Raw genomic sequence first — 22,076 nt, 5'->3', positions numbered from 1 at the left:
TTAATTTGGCGGGATTTCTATATATATCTATATATATATATATATATATATATATATATATATATATATATATATATATATATATATATATTGGCACTTCACAGCTCGTAAAATATTCAAAAAATTGATTAAAATATTCCAAATATTTCATTTATGTATTTTTGCCATAAATTTCCTAACCTTTGTTATATTTTTCTACAATTAATATGTATATTACATTATGTTGTAATTTCATATAACTCTTTACGGTACAGAATCATGACTTTTACGGAATATATATTATCTAATTTTATTTTATCGAGACCACTTCCTGATTCATCATGCGTTTAGTCTGAGTGAAATGTTTAAAGAATGTTCTATATTAATGGTTCGTGTGAATTTCTCAAGAATTTTCGTAATACCACACGTTCATTTTTTTTATGTTTCTGCAAATCATCGTATAATCTGTTTCATATCATTTGTATTTTGATTGTATCTAAAATGTTTAATGAACAGATGCATACAGCTAAATAAATTAATTAGTCTCTGGGTAATTAAAATGTTCTATTGTTTATTTCAATTAGATCATGCTGAAGAAGAAGAAAGTATATTAAAATTTCTTTTTTCTATATGTGACATGGTGTTCTCTGCAATGTAAATACATATTATATTGCATTGCTTCTCAAAGTTTGACTTATTTGAAGAACTCGTCGATCGAGGATATTTGTATATTTTTGATGATGTTCTCTATTGCAATATTGTATTTTCCATATGTATTTAGTTACTTTGCCTCATATGAAATAATATACTTAATCAATAAGAATTAAGATTTATTAATAACATTTTCTACTATTTATTATGGAAAGATTAATGGAGAAATTATTTGGAAAATAATTTTTGCTTTTCATCAAAAAGTATGCTTATCCTTGTATTTACATGTATAATATTTAACTGAATTTAATTATATATGCTTATGCTTATATGCTTATGTTAACAAAGAACATTTTCCAATTTTCTAACAAAAAAAATAATCAAATCAAAAAAAAAAATTTCATATCTTAGCAGCACAACTTTTTTTGTGATTGACGAATAAACTCATCATGATTTTAATTTGTACCACAAAAAAATCTTTGATGTGGGCTCCACAGTTTGAATAGTTCAAATATTTAACAATTCTCGTACTTCTGATCCCAACGCTACTTTTAGAGTCAAAAATGGGTATCATGTAGAAATAAACATCTATTTTTAGGCACTGAATATTGTCCTATTTTTTCCGATAAATACTATATCTGCTTGTTATTTTTGCAGAAGCAAAACTTAGTTATGGTTAAAATTCACGAAGTTATGATTTTTTTTTAAAAAAAAGTCAATTTTTCACAAGGTCGCTGGTTACCGAGCATTTTTCAGGTCTTCAAATTTTCTTTACCTTTTAAAATTATATGCTGTCCCATTGTAGATAGTTCAAATTTTATTCTCATTTATTTTTTTAAATCAAGACAAAAGTTTGCCCACGGTGAGCATTTAAACACCGCTGGGGTCTGTTGGACCCCGGCTGAGGTGTGTACAAGAAGGGTTGAATATACATAATCCTAAAATCCAAAATAATATTATCTAGATTTCTCTTTAAATTTAAGTCTGGGAAATATTTTTTAGCGATGTGGTTAATTTATCTCCATTGGAGAGGTGACTCGTGATTGTGTTTTGATGATTCATGTCATCAACAGTCCCGTCCTGCTTTTCATTCTGTTGACATACGGCCAATTGTTAACGTAAAAGTTCATTCACAGTCTAATAGGATGATGCATGTAAAACCATGTGCAAATTATCAATCCGCAAGTCGTATTGTATTTATATTAATTGAATCGCATTGTGCTATTTATACACTCCAATACTAACTGATTAATGAGCCCAATTTCAGAAAATTTTGATTACTGTGTGCAATTTGTTACGTTTATGACTTTTTTGTAATTATAATTTAAACTAGTGGGGTGTATGGCAACGTGCCTTAAGGCAAATTGCTGGAACTTCCCGTACCGTAACGAAATGTTCGAGGAATTTTAAATGTTTTCAAATAGATTATTATTAATATTGTAACATTGTAAAGTTAAAATATTTATTTAAAATAAATTAGAACTATAGTCAGAATTAAAAATAAAATTTGAATTATTTTCGATATACAAATTTTTTTTTTTGAAAAAAAAAGTTGAAACAAAATTTTTTTTCCAAAATCAATTATTTTGTTAAGACAAGCAGAAAGTTCTTTGAATCATTTAAATCGGACGCTTAGTTCTTTCAAAAACTGCCATTTTTCACACATTTAGCTCCGTATCTTCGAAATGGCTGGGCGTGTCTTTGCCAAAAACTAATAAACACTTCTCCCAGTCATTACTAATTGAATGTTTTTTAGATCATTCAAATCGGATGCTCCGTTCTCTCAAAAACTTCATTTCTATTTTCTGCACTCTCTGCTCTTTATCTCCGTAACTGCTGGACCTGCTTTTGCCAAAAACTAATTAGCTCATTTCCCTATCAATAGGAATCGAATATTTTTTGAACCATTCAAATCGGTTGATCCGTGCGCCCGAGAACGTGACTAGAAATTTGTATCCATACATACATACACACACACACATCCATTTTTTCTGAGGTATGCCAAAATATTCAGAAACCTTCAAAACGTTGAGAAATGTAAAAAGTTTCAATTTCGATTTTCGGCCCATTACAATAACTTACCCTACGGGAAGTTAATAATAAATAGTTATAAACAAGTAGGCACTAAAGTCAATGACTAAAATCAAGGATATGACTATAATTAATCGATGCGTATTCTGAAAAAAATTCAATCATTTGTGCAAATTCGATTTATTGATTTAAGTGAATCATTGTAACTTGAAGAGAAAATTGTTTATGTGGCACACGTGTTGAGATGTTCTTAGAATCGAGTTGAATTAGATCATGAATTACAAACGTTCAGAAGGTCAGCGTAGATGATTCCTTAATGACGACAACCGTTCGCAGATCAGGCGGGTATCACACCTAAAATACACATACAGAGACGGGCAAATGTTTCTCAATGCATTCGGGACATAATTGTTGCTGGAATTACTTCTTGTTTTGTGTCCGGTGAATGTTGTGATTCATGTTACAACAAACAAATGACTGCTACTACATTTAAGCTAGATTTTTGTAATTACTTATTAATAATTGTGTGTCTTTTATGTAGTATTGTCGTTAATATTATCTTTGGTCATCGAGCAATAAAAAATGAATTTTCACAAGCTATCGTATTGCGCAACAATAGTATTTTGATTAACTTTTTTATAGTAATTGCAAAAAAATGAAAATGAATATTGCTGAATATCTTTACGTTCCAAAGTTATGAATATTTGTGTATGTATGTTGGGATACAAGTTTTTGTCCACGATTTTATGAGCACGGATCAACCCATTTGAATGATTCAAAAAATATCAGATTCCTGTTGAAGATTTTGAGAGAACGGAGCATCCTATTAGAATGAACCGAAAAACATTTTAGATAATTGTAGGATTTGAATTAGAATTAATTGTACTTGAATAACAGTGTTAGCAAAATTGAGGAGCTTCTAATAAAGCATTTCCATATTTATATAAAGATCATTGTACTTTTGTTACGTAGTTATAGAATTTATTAAAACTCTCCTTCGATAATTCAGGTTGTTGGGTTATAATGTAACCCTTGTAGCTGTGGTCTGTATTAAACACTGATTTGTTTATATATTATGTATTTGTTGCAGTCTTAATTACAATCACTGATTTGTTACTAAGTTATAATGAAAGAAGATATATTTATTTTTATTGGCTATTTACATGTTGTTAAGCGAACTTTACTTTTAGAAGTGAACCACTAGTTCAATTAAAACACTCCGCTACCCCCTCTACCAGGGGTAGCAACCATTCCGTGTAAAGCTTAATGCCCTGAAGTTTGTCACCTTCATGGTCAATATCATATAATTCGAAGTTAATAATTAATAAGTCCGAACAATCATATAATTATTAAATGTGCAGTATACGTATAGACCAGACTGCAAATAAAAAATTGATTGAAATATTATTTTTCTTTGAATATTAACACTTATCAGCTATTTATGTAGTATAATTTTAACACAGCTTCCACCGTATAAATTGAAAAATAACAGTCGCATCATGCGTCGTTATTATTAAGTATTTGCATTTTAGTTTTTTTTATTACACTTTGATAAATATATTTCAATTGAGAAACTCTGCTCGGAATTTTTGTATACAAGTAAAGTGCCACTAATTTATGAGTACAACGCCCTACTAGTACAATTAGATACATGAAATGCATAATATATTTTAACGCATGTACATAGATTGATTTAGAATTACATTACTTTGAAAAAAAAATCAATATTGGTCACATGTTATATATTAACAACGTGTTATATTTAGAATATTGGTACAAATATGTTCATTCTGTACTCAATTATCACTTTAACGCAAAGAAATTTGAGTTAATACACTGTAGGTTTTTTTTTGTAAATCTCTATAAACGGAGAATCTTTTTATAATGGGCCAGTGTTTAAGAACTTTGTATATTTGAACACCGGCAATATAATAATTGCATATCATTCTTATGATTTTCCCCAGTAATGCAGTATTAAAAAGAACTTGTGATTATTTTTTATGATTACTTCTCAATTATTTTACTAGTATTTTTTAAAAAATGTACTAAAAATATTGGTGTATTTTATTTTGTGGCCGTTTATTAAGAAGTAATGCCAGTCAACAATATAAGGAATAGTACCAACGCGTGTGGCATTTATATGTCATGTTAATAGATTTATCTCACATATGAGTTCATTACTGCTTCTGTGCATGAGATAGATAAATATTATAGAGTTACAACATTAGATAATTTCAATACCCGTGGGTGTCTGGTTCTGTTTGGCATTGGCGGAAATTGAAAAATCATTACATTAGATCTATTATTGGTTTCAAGTTCAATAGAATCGATAATTGATTCCACATTGAGAATTGATCACTACTTATATTACTAGGTAGTACTACTACGTGGATGTTTTTTTTTAGTGAAAAAGCCTAAAGCAAAAAGTTTTGATATAAATCTAGATATTTCAATTAACACTCAATACTAATTAAGTAGTAAAAAATGCTTTTTGTATTTCACCAGTTTAATCATAAGTTTCCAGAACCAAAACAAAACAATCACATATTTCCTATTCTTTACGCTCAAGGTAAATGTTCGACTTATACTTGTGATAAGTATTTATCCATTGTTTTTTATCTTTATTAAGTTTATAAATAATATTTATAATGAAATATGTATAATAAAAAAAACATTCCGCAGTCTTCAAGATAACAAAGAAAATAAAATATAATCTATACACAGTTTTATCTGCAAATGTGGGATATATTTCTGATATGTTTAATATAAATTACTGCAAGAACTAGACCTGGAAAAATATAATAATAATAGTTTATCTTGTATGACGAACGCGCGTTTGTTATTATATTTATAATAGTTTATATTAATTAATTTATAATAGATTATATTATTCAGCCTCTAGTCGTATATATTTATTTTTTGTATGTTACTCTAATCTATAGCGTTAAATATATATTTTACCATTATACAAATTTAATATTAGAGACGCTATTTGTTGCAATATATCGAAATAATAACTTTTATGATAAAGCTTTCATAAAAGACAAGTTCTTTGGACCACTTTGTTTTACTATATTTGCCAAAGTTCTTTAGTATGGAATCTCTAAAAGAGAGGACTATATTTTAAAAGGTACATCTGTTCAAATTACACAAAAATGTTTATTTGAACACATGAAAGAGGCCACATGAAATATTTCACATGAGTTTAGTATTAGTTAAACAACGTAACTTGTATCGAAACAATCTTTACAATAGAGTCTATCAATGTTAATGTTGCAATAAAAAACGTAATAAAAAAACGCTATAAGAATTGAGATAGTAAATTGCCTGAAGGTCTAAAAACTAAAATAAAAAATAAAATAAACTTGGAAAAGGCAATCCAGAATGATGCTGCGCCGATAGCTATCATACTAAAAAGGAGATTCTTGCTGCAAGTAATGTTTAAGTTACAAAATTAGCTAGCAATACTTTATTGCATGTTTTAGTCTAATATATTTGTCAATTTTACTAAAAATAAAGAACAAGATCTAATTAGTTAACATCATGTACTTTATCCTCAGACGAATCTTCATTACACACTTTATTAAGTAGCTCGTTACTTGCGTGGTTCAATTGCGTCATGTTAAAATTAGCACCAGAGATCTCTTATACGGGACAAGGTCTGCTTGTAAAGTTTCAATACTCACCTTAATGAAGAATTAACTTTTATAACGTAAATACTAGGGATTTTTTATTATTATTATTATTATTATTTTTACAGTAATCAGAACCTTACGTCCTATGAGCTGTTGGGCTGAAACTTCTCCTTACTTCGTATTTTTAGATGGTAACCCAATGGTTAATCCATCCATATTTGATGATTTTTGTATTAGAATTAATCCAATAGGGCTGACTTTTTTATTGGTGCAGCAATGCCGGGCAAGGGCTATTTTTACTTGGAAACATATTGCTATCTATATTTCCAAGTGAAAATCGTTGCCGCTGCTGTCTGACAACAGGCTGCTCGAAGTGGGTATCGAACCCGGGACCTCTGAAACAAGAAATACTAGGGATTAACTTTTTATTTCATGAACGGTGAAGATATCCATAAATTAACCCTTCAGACTCGGTTGCCGCCGCTCCGTCGACAAAATATATACAAATTCCGGAATTTGCGAGTGGCAAGGGTTTTTTTTTTCAAACGTAATTGTAAAAAGTAATGGTTGTAAGTTATATTATTTTGAGAGTAGGGTGTTCATCTCTTATTTCCAACTCTGCCATCTTGATATCAAGTAGTAGGGATATCAGTTTGTTCTTGAAAATGCAGATTACCAAGACATTTGCGAGTAGATATAGCCCTTTTCCGGCTAATGCTGTTTTAAATTAACTTTATCATTATCAGAGAGTATTAGAGAAATTCTAATAATAATAAATACATTAAACATGGATAGGCCAACCCTTGGGTTGCTTTCTAATACGCGGCGTTGTAAAAAGGAAAGTTCAACACTACATCAAACTGAGAAGTTTTATTTGCTAAACAATTTTATTGAAAGTAGTATTTGTCTTTTGAAATAATGATCTAAATGTAGTATTATCTTGAGTATAGAGTTTTATCAGTGGTAATCACTGTAGATAAATAGCTTTTAGCATGTGCTAATTCATATCATATCTTATTTATATTATTGATAAAGCATATAAATTGTCATCACGTATTGGCGCATATTAATATGAAATATTTATTTATAAATTCTTGTATATTACGAAACGGTTTTAATGAAACGCAATGATGTCCGGAAAAAGTCTTTTTTCTTGTAGTTTTCAAGTTATGAATGGCAGCTTTTCATTAGATATTGAATAATTCGAATATTTGACAGGTTTTTCGATGATTTTTTTATTTCATTTTCTTTGACAATTGATTCAATACGTTTTAGCTAATATTTTTTTAGTTTCAATTGCTATAAAAATCACTATTCGATACATATAGTATTAATAATTTTAAAACGAAAATAATTTCAGCAGATAATTATAGATATATATATATATATATATATATATATATGTATATATATATATATGTATATATATATATATATATATATATATATATATATATATGTATATATATGTTTGTAATCATAAGAGATGCCAATTCACTAGTACTCGTATAAACGCCTTGTATTCTCTCAACAATGATCACACTAGTCAAAATCCATATCGCGTTTTTGCATTAACAAGAACAGTACAAGTGTATATGATGAATTTTTATATTTTATCTATTTATTGATATTAATAGAAATCTTTTCATCTTTTACAGAGCCGTCGGTAAGACATGTTTGCTGATCAGTTACACAACAAATGCCTTTCCTGGCGAATACATACCCACAGTGTAAGTCTCCACATTAGTAATCATAAATTTAAAAAATCTCATTTTATGAGATTCTTTCAATTATACATATTTCCCGCAAGATCAATAAAATTTACATAAAGAGTGATAATCTCTACCATAAACTAGCTAAAACAACTACTCTATAGCGAATATAGATAGATCCTGACTTTATTATATTAATGCAGTCGAATAACAAATTGTTTGAACACTCTTAATCTTTATAATATTTACAGATTAGATAGATTCTATTTTTTTTATTTCTTTTCTCAGATTTGACAACTACTCTGCCAATGTTATGGTCGATGGTAAACCGATCAATTTGGGATTATGGGATACAGCAGGTCAAGAAGATTACGACCGTCTCAGGCCACTTTCCTACCCTCAGACTGACGTATTCCTGATTTGTTTTTCACTGGTGAATCCAGCATCATTCGAGAACGTACGCGCCAAATGGTATCCAGAAGTGCGGCACCATTGCCCGAACACGCCGATAATACTCGTCGGAACGAAGCTCGATTTGCGCGAAGACAAGGACACTGTCGAAAAGTTAAAGGATAAAAAATTAGCACCTATTACATATCCACAAGTGAGTAAAATTAAAACACTGTCGAAAAATTAAAGGATAAAAAATTAGCACCTATTACATATCTTATATATGAAAGTATATTTTGGTAGCAACAGCAATAGGACATCATAGCTGTTAATAATTACAGATTTATATTCGTAATTATACAGAATCTGATTCAATAATTATAGACATTTCTTCTTGTATATTAGGTAAACTATTACACTTAAACGAAAGGATATGAAAATATTTTTTATTTCACTCAAATTCGAATATATTATCTGTATGCAATTTTATATACAGGTAACCTCCGCACTATATGATACAAGCGAGCTATTGGTGGAATTGGAGAAAAATAAATGGTTATGACATTTTGTAAAATTTTATAATTAGCGAAATTTAATATATAGTTTTGTACATGGAAATTTCTTCATATATATTTAAATATTTCCATACATATTTAATATGGATTCACTTTGACATGGTTTGAGAATTGAGAGCATTCTCCTTACAAAACCGTATTTTTAGAGTACAGCCCTAATAAGATGAGAAATTTAGCAAAACCTATTACAAGCAAATTTTAGCGAATTTATATGTATAGTAGAATCACTGGACAATAGACCAATGAACATAATGAAACTATACTGCAAAAGATAAGTTGTATCATGGTTCTATTGTAAAAAAGCCTCGACTTATCCAAATGTCATATTTACACCCTCTTTCTGTACCAGTCCTTTGTTTCATATGACCAGGTAGTTTTCTTATAACCGATGTTACCCGTATATTTGAAAGTACGTTATACAAGAGACTATGAAATATTTGTAAGGCTGTGATGTGTATAAAATTGAATCCAGGAATGCCTTTCCCATTAAATGTGTGAAGTACCAAATTTTTTTTTTCTGTTCCAGGGCCTGTCGATGGCAAAAGAAATAGGCGCTGTTAAATATCTAGAATGTTCAGCGCTCACGCAGAAAGGACTAAAAACAGTTTTCGATGAAGCGATACGGGCTGTCCTTTGCCCGGTGCTGCCGGTTAAACCGAAAAGAAAATGCGTTTTGCTCTAGGGACGCAGCGGACGAAAATAGGGTAGCACAAGTGCAAAAAATAAATAATTTAGACGGAGATTTACAAATGAATAACAAAAGGAAGAGCTTACGCTTTCTTTCCCAACGACAGACACAATCGAATATTAATACAAATTACATATTAACATATGGTGTTCAAATCACTCTCCCATTAATATTTTTTTTAAATATAGCCATTACGCACAATAATTTATTTTAATGCCAATTATTGTAGTAAGAAGTATTCACTACTATCATCTTTCAAAGAATTTCAGGCACTTACATAAAACAAAGTAATAAAATCATTTTTATTTACCTAGTTTTGTGCGAAATTAGTAAACAGGAATTTTCTCATTATGGTTTCATATGATCACTAAATAATAATAAGTTGGGTACTTGAATATTGACTGAGAATTTATATATCTAACGATTTTTGACGCGTATTCTTAAATTGAAATATAAATATAAAATGTTGAATAAAATCTTTTGAAAAAATTAAATAAAATTCATTGACCACCATGTATATTTGGTAACCATCAAATGCGCACAATATGTCAAACTGCTTTTATTACGCGCGGAAAGTTAATAAAGGGTAAAATAATCTACAATTTACGTAAATTAAGATTCACCGTAGTCTTTTTAATAAAACAACTGAGAAATTAATCAGTAGATAAATTAATCGAACCAACAGGCATAAATATTTTAGCCACGATCAATTGATTTAATAATAATGTTTGTATATTAATATTATGTATTTGTATAGTAAATTTTATAATATTTTTTTTGCACATAGACATATCTATATTCATCCATATTATTGGTAGCAACGAACGATATAGTTTTATAGTTTGTTATATATTTTTATATTTATATAGTGTTAGAAAAAGCACTTACAATTTTCCAATTATTCTCTTATTGTACCATCCGCCCAATAGAATTTAGAAAATTAATATTATAATTCCTGTGACTTCATGTTCAGACATCAATGTTGAATATAACGAATATAAAATATATTTAAAATAAATTCAAAACTTGCTGTACATATTAGATGTTTCAGTGGATAATCATCGGTGAAAATTAGTGCATGTTGTGTTATGTGATTCCATACATAATTGTATCATTGTTGACTGGGAAAAATTATATCATCTTTGCTACCAAAATTATATCATAAATGTTTGTCAAAATCCAATTCCATATTTCCATATAATCAATGTATCATTAATAATAAAAAAAATCTGTATTTTTGTTTCAATTTTCAAACATGTGGTGGATAGTATGACTATATTTTTTTTGCTTAATAATATGTTCCTGTATTTAAATGAATTTTCAACAAAAGTTACAGGCAAACATTTAATATAATTATCACTTTTTTATTTTTTTTTTTTAATATTTGTTTTATACTGACAATGTTACATCCATTAGGACCACTTTGCATAAATTTCGTTTCCTGTTATGTTAATTGATAAATTTATATAATAAATATTTTAAATTGTAAATAGAAAATAGTTACACAAATCTTTGTTTGGAAATTATTTTGTAAATATGCTCTAGTAAAATGTTGTAATTCTTATGTAATATTAATATGGAAGAAATGAAGTTCTTCAATACTTTAGATTATGAAATTATTTTTAGATAACTAAAATATTCCTTTGAAGTATGCTTTATGTAGAATAAATTTTATTAACTGCGTTGTAGCTTAATAATAAAATGTTTAAAAACTAATTATTGACGAGATTTATTTTTATATATTAGATTTTATTTATGATTTGCTTCATTTTTACAATTATGATCTACGGAAAATGCTTATTTAGCAATCATCGATTATATTACAGGGCTTCAATTTGAGAAACATACCTGAAAGGCGTCATTAACTATATGTACATTCATATACATATATATATATATTAACAAAACAAGGAGAACCTCAGGTTAACTCTTTTGGAATTTGATTAAACTTTGCATGGTATAGAGTTGATGGTCACAGTTTGAAATATTATAGGCCTATGAGATACGGTTTAATTATAAAAATTATAGTTTTGAAAAATATGCTTCACGCAATATATACGCTTACCGTTTTCCAGGTGAATATATCTCGGTCTGGTAAGCGTGAATACTTTGTCAGCCTGTTTTATAATTCGAAACTTAATATAACTATTTTTCTAAAATTTTCTCTTCAATTATAAAAATAACATACAATTTTATTACATTATTTATAAAACATATAGCATTTTTTTACATAATTTTCATTTCTAACCAGGAATAATTTAGTCAGATTTATTATTCAACAAACCAACAACAATTAACAAAAAAAATCATCAAATTTGCAACCGATTGAGATAATTTTTGTTTATTCTCGTCTTTATCTTTAAAAATAATTCAAAAGAAACATCTACGTATGCTAAACTTTTATCACACGTCTGTTTAATGCCATTCTAATACAAGGTCAGCATGAATCATAAATATTAAACATATGTTTGATAATAAAATTCAATGTGCTAAAAATTTTGATGTGGCGTCGTTTTAATTTTTTTTTTAAAATAAATTTAAACATTTATAGGTATAAAAGAAAGTGAAGACGCACATAAAACGTTGATACTGAAAAAAATCTGATATCACATCGATAAAGATAATTGTTATTTTACGAAATGATATAAATATGAATTTGTTTTTTTGTCCCTCGTTTTTTTTTCGTATTTGAACCGATCAATATTTCATTTTAACGTGCAATGTACAATGATATTTTTTTAAATATTTTTGTATATTGAATGTCGTGTTATCAGTCAACTCTAATTCTTAGAAGATATGAATTTGATATGGTATTTACATGAAAATGTTTATCAATAGATCAATGCATTGGCCTGCGTGATCAATAAAATATATCAGTAGCGTTTTCTGATTTAGTGAAAATCCACGTTACTTATTTTAGTGAATTTCATTATATACTTATTACCGCTGAGTTATGTAAATCATATTTTTGTCGTTCGAGTAAACAAAACGTTGGTAATTACCAATAATAAAAAATCTTATCTCTATTCAAAAACAAGACGAATACCAACGTTTCGTGTGCGATATTTGTGGACCATTAAATAATCTTAAAAGAATATTTGAAAGAATTTGCACTTGTCATCTACTTGGATGAAATATGATATAACGCTTCAAAACAATTCTTGGAGATAAATAAATAAAGATTTGCGTTTTAATAAACGCTACTGCGTCAACGTGCTATGTTGTCACAATTGTCAATAACTGTGTATTCAAAATAGAAATACAGTATCCAATGTTATTGTGAGATCACCAGTGTGTGATTCCAGACGTTATTTCGTACGCTATTACTCCATTTAATTTTCTAATTAAATTTTAAATACCCTTTTGTTTTTAATGTGATAATAATAATTATTAATCGAGTGATTAAACATTTATGCATTTATTCGAATATATAATATAATTTTATGATAATTCTAGTTAATGAAAACATTTTAATCAATGTGCAATGGCTACTGTTACCATAAGTCGAGATTTGCCTGATATAGAGGTAATATTATTATTCGATTATACTTTTTATTTTAATATATTTATAAGTAAAATGAAAAAGAACTATTTACACCATACCAATATGTTTATATCAGTATATCAGTATGATATAATTTGAAACCTGTCTTAAACCAGTTTATGACATATTATAATTTGAACAGGACTAGTTTGTAAAACTTGACAACTGTTTGAACAAAACTAGTTTGTAAAACTATTACAACTTGATATGAATTAATTTATAACAAATTTTATATTTTATTTTTTAGAATTTGTTGTCCTTGAATCCTAAAGTTCACAAGGCATGTTCGTTGGTTCCTTCTTACGTTACCAAAGTCAACAAACATCATTGGAAGCGCAACCAAGATAAATCTAGTCAGGTGGGGTGGATAATAAATAAAATTAATGCTCAATATTTATGCTTAAGCCTGTTTAAAATGCTTTATTTATTTTAGTCAGGACCTCCGCTAGAAAATGATTTTTCAGACATCAAACATACTACTTTATCGGAACGAGCTGCGCTTAGAGAAGCTGCCAGATGTTTGAAATGTGCTGATGCGCCTTGCCAGAAATCTTGTCCGACACAACTCGATATTAAGAGTTTCATTACTAGTATCGGAAATAAGGTAATATATTAAACAATATAATATATTAAACAATATAATATTTACTTGATTAATGTATTATGTTATCAAAATTTTAATTAGAATTACTATGGGGCGGCGAGAGCAATATTTAGTGACAATCCATTGGGTCTCACCTGCGGCATGGTTTGCCCTACAAGCGACTTATGCGTGGGCGGATGTAATCTTCAAGCTTCTGAAGAAGGTCCGATCAACATTGGTGGATTGCAGCAATTTGCAACCGAGGTAAGCTTGCTTATAAAGCCATTTTAACAACCACATAATATTTAAAAAAAAACATAATGAATTTTTAACATAGTCCCTAATACATGCTGGTAAATTTGAAAGGTTTTTAAGAAGATGGGAATAAAGCAACGTCGTGATCCAAATCTAGCACCATTAAAATACCCAAATAGGAAGGTGGTTTTAATAGGCGGCGGACCTGCTTCTTTGTCCTGCGCTACATTTCTAGCCAGACTTGGATATGATGATGTTACTATATATGAAAAACGAGATTACCTCGGAGGATTGAGGTAAAAGATCAAATTTGAATCAACATTGAATTTTAAATATAATTTATAATGTTACTACTGCAATTCTATTTGAATTCTATATTGTTATATTTTAGTTCTTCTGAAATACCTCAGTTTCGTCTCCCATATGATGTCGTAGATTTTGAAATTGAGCTAGTTCGCGATTTGGGCGTAAAATTTGTTACCGGTAGAGTGTTTTCTAAAAAAGACATTACTTTGAAGGTAAGTATAAAAAATATAGCTTTTAAATTAACAACTATAACATTTTCTAAAATTGTTATCAACAGAGCTTGCTAGATTCCGAAGTGTCGTCAGTATTTCTAGGTTTTGGCTTGCCTCATCCTAGACCTGATCCAATATTTTCAGGGCTCACTGAAGAAATGGGTTTTTATACTTCTAAGGATTTTTTGCCTAAAGTTGCAAAAGGGAGCAAACCAGGTATTTTAAATAAACTGCTTTAGTACTGAGCAAAAGTATTAATACAAATTATTTTTATTTATTTTTTATTATTCTTTAGGACTTTGTGCTTGTGCTTTAGCATCATCCTCTTTACCTCGTTTAAATGGAACAGTAATTGTGCTTGGAGCTGGTGATACTGCTTTCGATTGCGCCACCTCTGCTTTACGATGCGGAGCACGAAAAGTTTTTGTAGTATTTCGAAAAGGCAGTACAAATATTCGAGCAGTTCCAGAAGAGGTAAAATAATATTATATATTGCTGAAAACCAAATAATCATTCTAAATACTACTAGGTTGAATTAGCCCGAGAAGAGAAATGTGAATTCGTTCCTTTTATGTCGCCTCAGAAAGTTGTTGTGAAGAATAACAAGGTAAACGGAGTTGTGGGAAATTTTAGATTAGTTCATTGTTTTTATTAATTTTAAATTTAATGCTACTTCAATTAATAGATCACGGCCATGGAATTTTGCAGAACTGAGCAAGATGAAAATGGCCAATGGATTGAGGATAAAGAACAAACTACGCGCCTCAAAGCTAATTTTGTTATATCTGCCTTCGGATCAGGTCTTTATGATCCTGAAGGTAAGTCGTTTTTTCATTGATATATAATTTATAATTCCTTGCATTATTTAAATTAATTGTTCATATGTCCAGTTGTCGAAGCTTTGCAGCCTTTGGAAATGCACCGAGGTTTACCACGGGTGGATTCGCGTACTATGCGTTCTACGCACCCTCAGGTATAATATCAATAGAAATTAATTTAATTTTTTAATTAGATTCTACAATACTGTAATTTGTTATTTGTTAATTCATTTGTTAATTATTGAAACTTAGGTATTTTGCGGAGGCGATCTTGCCGGCAGCGCCGATACCACTGTTGAATCTGTCAATGATGGTAAAACTGCCGCCTGGTACATGCACTGTTCTATGCAGGTTGGTACAATTAAATGAATAGAAATATATTTCAAATTAATTACATTTACTAGAAATTTTCTATTAAATTCAAAGGGTCTTCCAATGGATACTCCGCCAAATTTGCCACTATTCTTTAGCGATGTAGATTTAGTTGATCTCTCGGTTGAAGTTTGTGGGATAAAATTCGAAAATCCATTTGGATTAGCTTCAGCGCCTCCTACTACCAGTGGTCCTATGATACGTAGAAGTTTTGAGCAAGGCTGGGGTTTTGCTGTTACTAAAACTTTTGGTTTAGATAAGGCAAAGCTAAATATATTTTTATTTATATATGATGTTGAAAATATTGTAATGAAATATATATGTTTGTCCAGGATCAAGTTACAAATGTGTCGCCCAGAATTGTCAAAGGTACAACATCCGGTCATATTTACGGTCCAGGCCAAAGTTCATTCCTAAACATAGAATTGATATCTGAAAAATGTTTAGATTACTGGCTGCAGTGTCTGAAAGAACTCAAACGTGATTTCCCCACTAAGGTAATTGTCGATAAGTTATTTGTTTTTGAAGCACTTTATATTTTCTTGCAATTTGCAGGTAGTCATTGCAAGTATTATGTGTTCATATAATGAAGCAGACTGGACCGAATTAGCGACAAAAGCAGCAGCCACTGGCGTTGATGCTTTAGAATTAAATTTGTCTTGTCCTCATGGTATGGGAGAAAGCGGAATGGGTTTAGCTTGTGGCCAGGTAAATAATATTATAATATTTATGCGCAAGGAATTAATTCACAATGTTATAAAATAGTATATCTTGATTGTCCCTTCCAGAAACCAGAATTAGTGTACAATATATCACGTTGGGTTCGCGCTGCTGTAAAAATTCCATTTTTTGTTAAACTTACTCCAAATATAACCGACATCGTAGAAATTGCTAGAGCAGCTTATGAAGGTTAGAGATTTTCTTGAAAGCTTAGCAATATAGCTTAGTATATTTTACCTATTTATATTATTCATTTTAAATATCATAAAGGTAAAGCGGATGGTGTATCAGCAATTAACACCGTGTCAGGATTAATGGGCTTGCGAGGCGATGGTACAGCATGGCCTGGAGTTGGAGAAGCCAAAGGAACAACATATGGCGGTGTTTCAGGTCTCTAATGTTTTCATTTTTTTATTTATGCCATATATTTTATATTTAATATATTAAATAAATATATATCTTGACTGTTTTATGTTAGGCAATGCAACACGGCCAATGGCTTTACGTGCAGTATCAGCAGTTGCCAAAGCTTTACCAGGATTTGCTATTCTTGGCATAGGAGGTGTAGACTCTGCAGATGCGGCTCTGCAATTTTTGCATTGTGGAGCCAGCGTTGTTCAGGTTATATTATTTTTTATTTCAAAATTTATACCATGCTGGAACAAATTATTCAAATTCATAATCACTCGATAGGTTTGCAGCGCTGTTCAAAATCAAGACTTTACGGTAATAGATGATTATTGCACGGGGCTTCGTGCATTATTATACTTACGGGCAAATCCGCCACCAGTTTTGGATAGTGATGCAGGACCATGGGATGGACAATCACCTCCGAGAACAAAGGTGCAACGGGGTAAACCAATTGCACCTCTTTGTGATGAAAACGGAAAGGTACTTTTAATACTACTTTTTATTTTAAATTAAGATATCTATGTATTTTTATTCTGTTTCAGAAATTTATTTAGTATGATAACTTATCATATTATAAGTTGTACGGCGATTTAATGATTATATGAAACAAATAGTTTTACTTAATATTTTTTATTTTCAGCCTATTCTACATTTTGGTCCTTATGCAAAGAAACGTGAAGAAATATTAGCAAAGCAAAGGCTTGAAAATGGAGTGTGCACTCCGCCAAAGCAAGGTGGTATCAAGAAAATCTCAGAAGATGAATGTAGGATTAGTTTGACTATTTTGCTTTCTGTAAAATGCTTTATCATTCCTCTAACTTTCATCATCATAAATTTAAATTATTATCTCATCATCTTTGTTACAATAATTTTAACATAAATTTAGTTCACAATTATCTGGTGGACAAGAAATGCTCTCCTAAATTTAATGCTTTTATGCTACCTGATGTCTTAAAATACTATTTCGTTTCTGTACTGACCAAAATATTAAAATCTTCTAATTATTCCGAAGTCGACTCGTCATTTGCTATAACACATGTGGAATGAATCATCGCGATTAATTGCATTGTTATGTAATCCTCATACACGAATGTTTATGATAACAATCGTATCGGATTTTTTATTTTCAGTTATTCCACGTAAAGAGAAATCAGTGATGGCACCCAGCATAGCTTCCATGATAGGATTGGCCTTAGAACGCATCGGCCCGTACAAGAAATTGGACAACTCGCGGCAAGTCGTTGCTTTGATTGATGATGATTTGTGTATCAATTGCGGAAAATGTTACATGGCTTGTAATGATTCTGGATACCAGGTTGGCCAACTAATATACATTTTTATATTTAAATGTTTTTTCTATGCGTAATCATTTATTTAAACTTTTTTATTGCGCCTTGGTAATGAATTCAATGAGCAAACATTGTTAACAGTGAAAATCTATTAGGAGTTTAATATGAAATAAAAAAGAAAAATAATGCAGTAGTAAAGAAAACAAAAATAACAAAAAATGCGTTATCAATGCTATGCATTTTTTCAGGCTATACAATTTGGTGCTGAAGATCACAGACCAGTCGTGACCGACGATTGCACAGGATGTACGTTATGCCTATCAGTTTGTCCAGTTATAGATTGCATCAGGTTTCTATACATAAATATTTATTAATCATTTACTAAATTTATATTAATATGTATATTTCTGTTTCAGTATGGTTCCTAAAAAGATACCACATGTTATTAAACGAGGAGACCCTAAAACGTTAAATGTTCATCCACTTTCTTAATAATTTAAGAAATAAATTGTTATTTCTATATAACTAATTGACCGAAATATAATATATAATTATTTTTATATATTGAAATCTCTAATATAAGCTGATGAACATATTAAAATTATAGTACTTCCAAGGTTTCTTAGCATTTATAATTTATGGTAATACCTTATCTTAATATAAAATATGAATGAAATTATTTTGAAAAGTAAACTAACAAATAAGTTTAATTTAATAGTTATTGTTGTTGGTTGTATTAATATAAACATATTTACATATGCATTATATTTATTCACTCATACATATAAATTAAAATTAAATGAATGTTTGTCAAATAACATACCAGACACATTTTTCTTATTCAAACAATTTCTGTTTATGTAGAGTGATTCATATAAAATAATATCCCGATTCTGAATTTGAATGATCCCGCTAAAATATTTCGCAAATGATTCATGCCACGAAGCACGGCCGTCTGGGGCGCTAACGCTGTTATTGTTTAGTTGTCATTTTCATATGGGCAGGCTGGGCAGGCATTGTGTGCATTTCCGAAAGTAAATTATCATATATATGAAAAACTACACGGAGTTTTTCATGTTTTTTAATATCCTTCTGATAAGACGACATTCAGAACCTGTGTATTAGTATTTATTTGCATTGTTTTTTACCAATAAGGTAGGCAGAACGCTTTACGAAACTTGCTTGACAGATATTGCGTCTATTTTGACACGCAAATCTTGCGACAAGAGTAATTTTATAAATGGAGTATTGAAATAATCATATTGTGTGTAAATTTAAATTGTGTTGTTACAGTTAAAATGGCGGGTCCTTATAATTATTCATATATTTTTAAATATATAATAATAGGTGATATGGGTGTTGGAAAATCTTGTCTGTTGCACCAATTCACTGAGAAGAAATGTAAGTATTGATATAAATAAATATTGAATGTCAATAAATAATCGCTTATAGAGTCTGGCAAATTTAATATAAATTAATATAAATATATATGTACATTGAGTTGGGTATATATATATATATATATATATATATATATATATATATATAAATATACTTATTGTATAAATAGGGATTTCCATTTTCACTAGTTTTAGATCAAATATTTGTTTCCAATTGAAAATAGCCCATTTTGGGCACTAGGGTGTGCTTTTGCACTTTGGGCAATGGCAAATCTCTTTTCTTAATTGAGTTGTAGTTTTACTCAGTTTACGTTCCTTCTCTAAGTCAGTATTACTCATTATACTTCTACTTGTTTTGTTACAGAATATCTTTTGAATAATTCAACATCACACAAACTGTTTTCATAACTGCATTAAATCGAATCGATATTAATTCATTGTATTAATTTTTTTCCTCTGCCATGATATTTAAGTAGTATTATAACTATATTTTTCAGTTATGGCTGACTGCCCACATACCATTGGTGTTGAATTTGGTACAAGAATTATAGAAGTATCAGGCCAAAAGATAAAATTACAAATTTGGGATACTGCTGGCCAGGAACGATTCAGAGCTGTGACTCGTTCGTATTATAGAGGAGCTGCTGGAGCTCTAATGGTTTATGATGTTACTCGCAGGTGTGACATAATTTTTTTGGGTTATATTAGAATTTAGATTAAAAGCTGACCTTTTTAAATCATTTTTATAATTTTTCAGGTCGACATACAATCACTTGAGTAGTTGGCTTACAGACACTCGAAATTTAACCAATCCAAGTACTGTGATATTTTTAATAGGCAACAAAAGTGATTTAGAAGCACAGAGAGAAATTTCTTATGAGGAGGCCAAACAATTTGCTGATGATAATGGCCTAATGTTTGTGGAAACAAGTGCTAAATCGTATGTAGACAAATGTTATGTGTTTAACATCAATTTTGATTCTGTACTAAGTAAAAACTCTCTGTTTTTTCTCATTACTTCTTAATAGATTTATTTGCCCTCACATTATTAGTGATTTTTGTGATAATTCTATATTTTAGAGGCCAAAATGTTGAAGAGGCATTTTTAGAAACTGCTAAAAAAATATACCAAAGCATTCAAGACGGTCGTTTGGATTTGAATGCGGCTGAATCTGGTGTTCAACACAAGCCTCCCATTCAACCAGGTCGCACAACTCAACCAGCAATTAATGGCAAGGAAAACTGCTCTTGTTAGAGTAGAAATAAATATAGATATAAAAAGACAAATATTTGCATTAAAGTACAGGTCATCTCAAACAGGAAGAGTTAGAACCAAAAAAGGTATGATTGGTTTAATAAGATTCTATTTATTATCTTTAAATGATATGCAACAATCTTTATATGGGAATTTATATTACATGTTTATCTGTACTTACATGTATGGAATATATTTAACATATATGCATATCTATTTTTATTTGTATAGATATTCATAAAAGGTATATTTGAAATTGACTTTGTTGATTAATATAAGATAGCAATAAAGTAAAAATCTACAACTAAGTTTAATTCAAATAATTTTATCCTAAACATATTCTTAATATTTTGAATTTTTATGCTAATGCCATATATAATTTTCTTATAGTTCAATATTTTTAACATATGATTCTAACAAAAACATTAAGAACTCACTTTTGCCTTTTTTGTATATTAAATTCAAATAAAATTATGATGAATATTAATATATTCTTGAGGTGATTTCAAAATTGTCTATTACACAAAATGCATTATTTTTAAAAAATTTTTGAACTCGAAATAAATTAAGTTTCGTCAAAATAATATTTGCAATGTATTAGGCACTTTTCAGCAGCAACCTTGCATAGAAAAGTAAACATGCAGAATAGTGTTTTTGATTTTGTGAATCTCAATTTTGTTTTGCAAATGTCTCATGCGATGTTATTTTTCTAGTTATCAGGGTTGTTTGAAGATTCACGTTTAAAGTATTATTGATTAATTGCACTCTCTTGAAAACTCATTAATAAATCCCGGATAGTCTAAGCCTAGATGTAATTTAACTATTGGCAAGCTAATGTATTTTTATTTTGGACACATTCCAGATTAGTGAGCATTTAATGCAAAATGTAAATGGCTTTTCCCGTAGGAATAGATGCGAAAATTCCTTTTTTCGGTGTTAAATTTTATTTGATATTTATGTATGTATGTATATAAGTATTTAAGTTATATATATATATATATATATATATATATGCGAATAAAATATTATTAACAACTTACAATAAAATTGGGCATCCTAAAATTATTTTTGCATCTACTTTGTTTGCTTTAACTTTTTGTAATCGAATTTGTATACAATTTCAAATATTCATTTCAAACTGGAAAAGTACACATTATATGTGATAATTCAGCCTCTTGTACAACATGCAATGAAATCTATATTGAAACAAAATTATGAGTACTATAAAATCAAAATTTATATACCGAGTA

At 29.4% G+C, this 22,076-nt stretch overlaps 1 protein-coding gene and 1 pseudogene across 3 annotated transcripts; both read left to right on the top strand.

Moving 5' to 3' along the window:
* Window positions 1-7,969: 7,969 nt before the first annotated feature.
* LOC113372145 lies at window positions 7,970-10,317 on the top strand (annotated as a pseudogene).
* Window positions 10,318-13,073: 2,756 nt separating this feature from the next.
* On the top strand, window positions 13,074-20,963 carry LOC113372142 (ras-related protein Rab-14-like). Of its 3 annotated transcripts, none has more exons than XM_026612464.1 (23): window positions 13,074-13,187; window positions 13,453-13,563; window positions 13,639-13,809; window positions 13,891-14,052; window positions 14,155-14,339; window positions 14,435-14,561; window positions 14,627-14,777; window positions 14,857-15,035; window positions 15,091-15,168; window positions 15,247-15,379; window positions 15,452-15,534; window positions 15,632-15,730; window positions 15,806-16,012; window positions 16,084-16,248; window positions 16,307-16,459; window positions 16,540-16,660; window positions 16,742-16,861; window positions 16,950-17,092; window positions 17,165-17,362; window positions 17,523-17,616; window positions 18,013-18,197; window positions 18,420-18,520; window positions 18,588-18,710. In XM_026612464.1, exons 1-23 carry the CDS (start codon window positions 13,146-13,148, stop codon window positions 18,661-18,663), a joined length of 3,084 nt encoding a protein of 1,027 aa, XP_026468249.1. In that variant the 5' UTR covers window positions 13,074-13,145; the 3' UTR covers window positions 18,664-18,710. The 3 variants fall into 3 exon arrangements, with proteins under 3 accessions (XP_026468249.1, XP_026468248.1, XP_026468251.1); XM_026612463.1 differs by having other exon boundaries at window positions 17,523-17,646; XM_026612466.1 differs by lacking the exons at window positions 13,074-13,187; window positions 13,453-13,563; window positions 13,639-13,809; ... (18 more) ...; window positions 18,420-18,520; window positions 18,588-18,710 and adding exons at window positions 19,167-19,326; window positions 19,465-19,572; window positions 20,069-20,249; window positions 20,329-20,511; window positions 20,652-20,963.
* The last annotated feature ends 1,113 nt before the right edge of the window (window positions 20,964-22,076 follow it).

The sequence above is a fragment of the Ctenocephalides felis genome, unplaced genomic scaffold (genome assembly GCF_003426905.1).
Source record: "Ctenocephalides felis isolate EL2017-DRISC unplaced genomic scaffold, ASM342690v1 CF-g0.4_SCAFFOLD_01604, whole genome shotgun sequence".
Taxonomy (NCBI): domain Eukaryota; kingdom Metazoa; phylum Arthropoda; class Insecta; order Siphonaptera; family Pulicidae; genus Ctenocephalides; species Ctenocephalides felis.
Note: the sequence above shows the minus strand (reverse complement) of the source record. Positions and strands in the feature narration are given on the sequence as shown.

Bases quoted from the DNA above. Each gene is read 5' to 3' on its own strand.
- LOC113372142 (XM_026612463.1), top strand. From the start codon at position 13,146: ATGGCTACTGTTACCATAAGTCGAGATTTGCCTGATATAGAG. The intron at 17,093-17,164 runs GTTATATTATTT...ATCACTCGATAG, and splicing joins GTGGAGCCAGCGTTGTTCAG to GTTTGCAGCGCTGTTCAAAA. The intron at 17,363-17,522 runs GTACTTTTAATA...TTTTATTTTCAG, and splicing joins TTTGTGATGAAAACGGAAAG to CCTATTCTACATTTTGGTCC.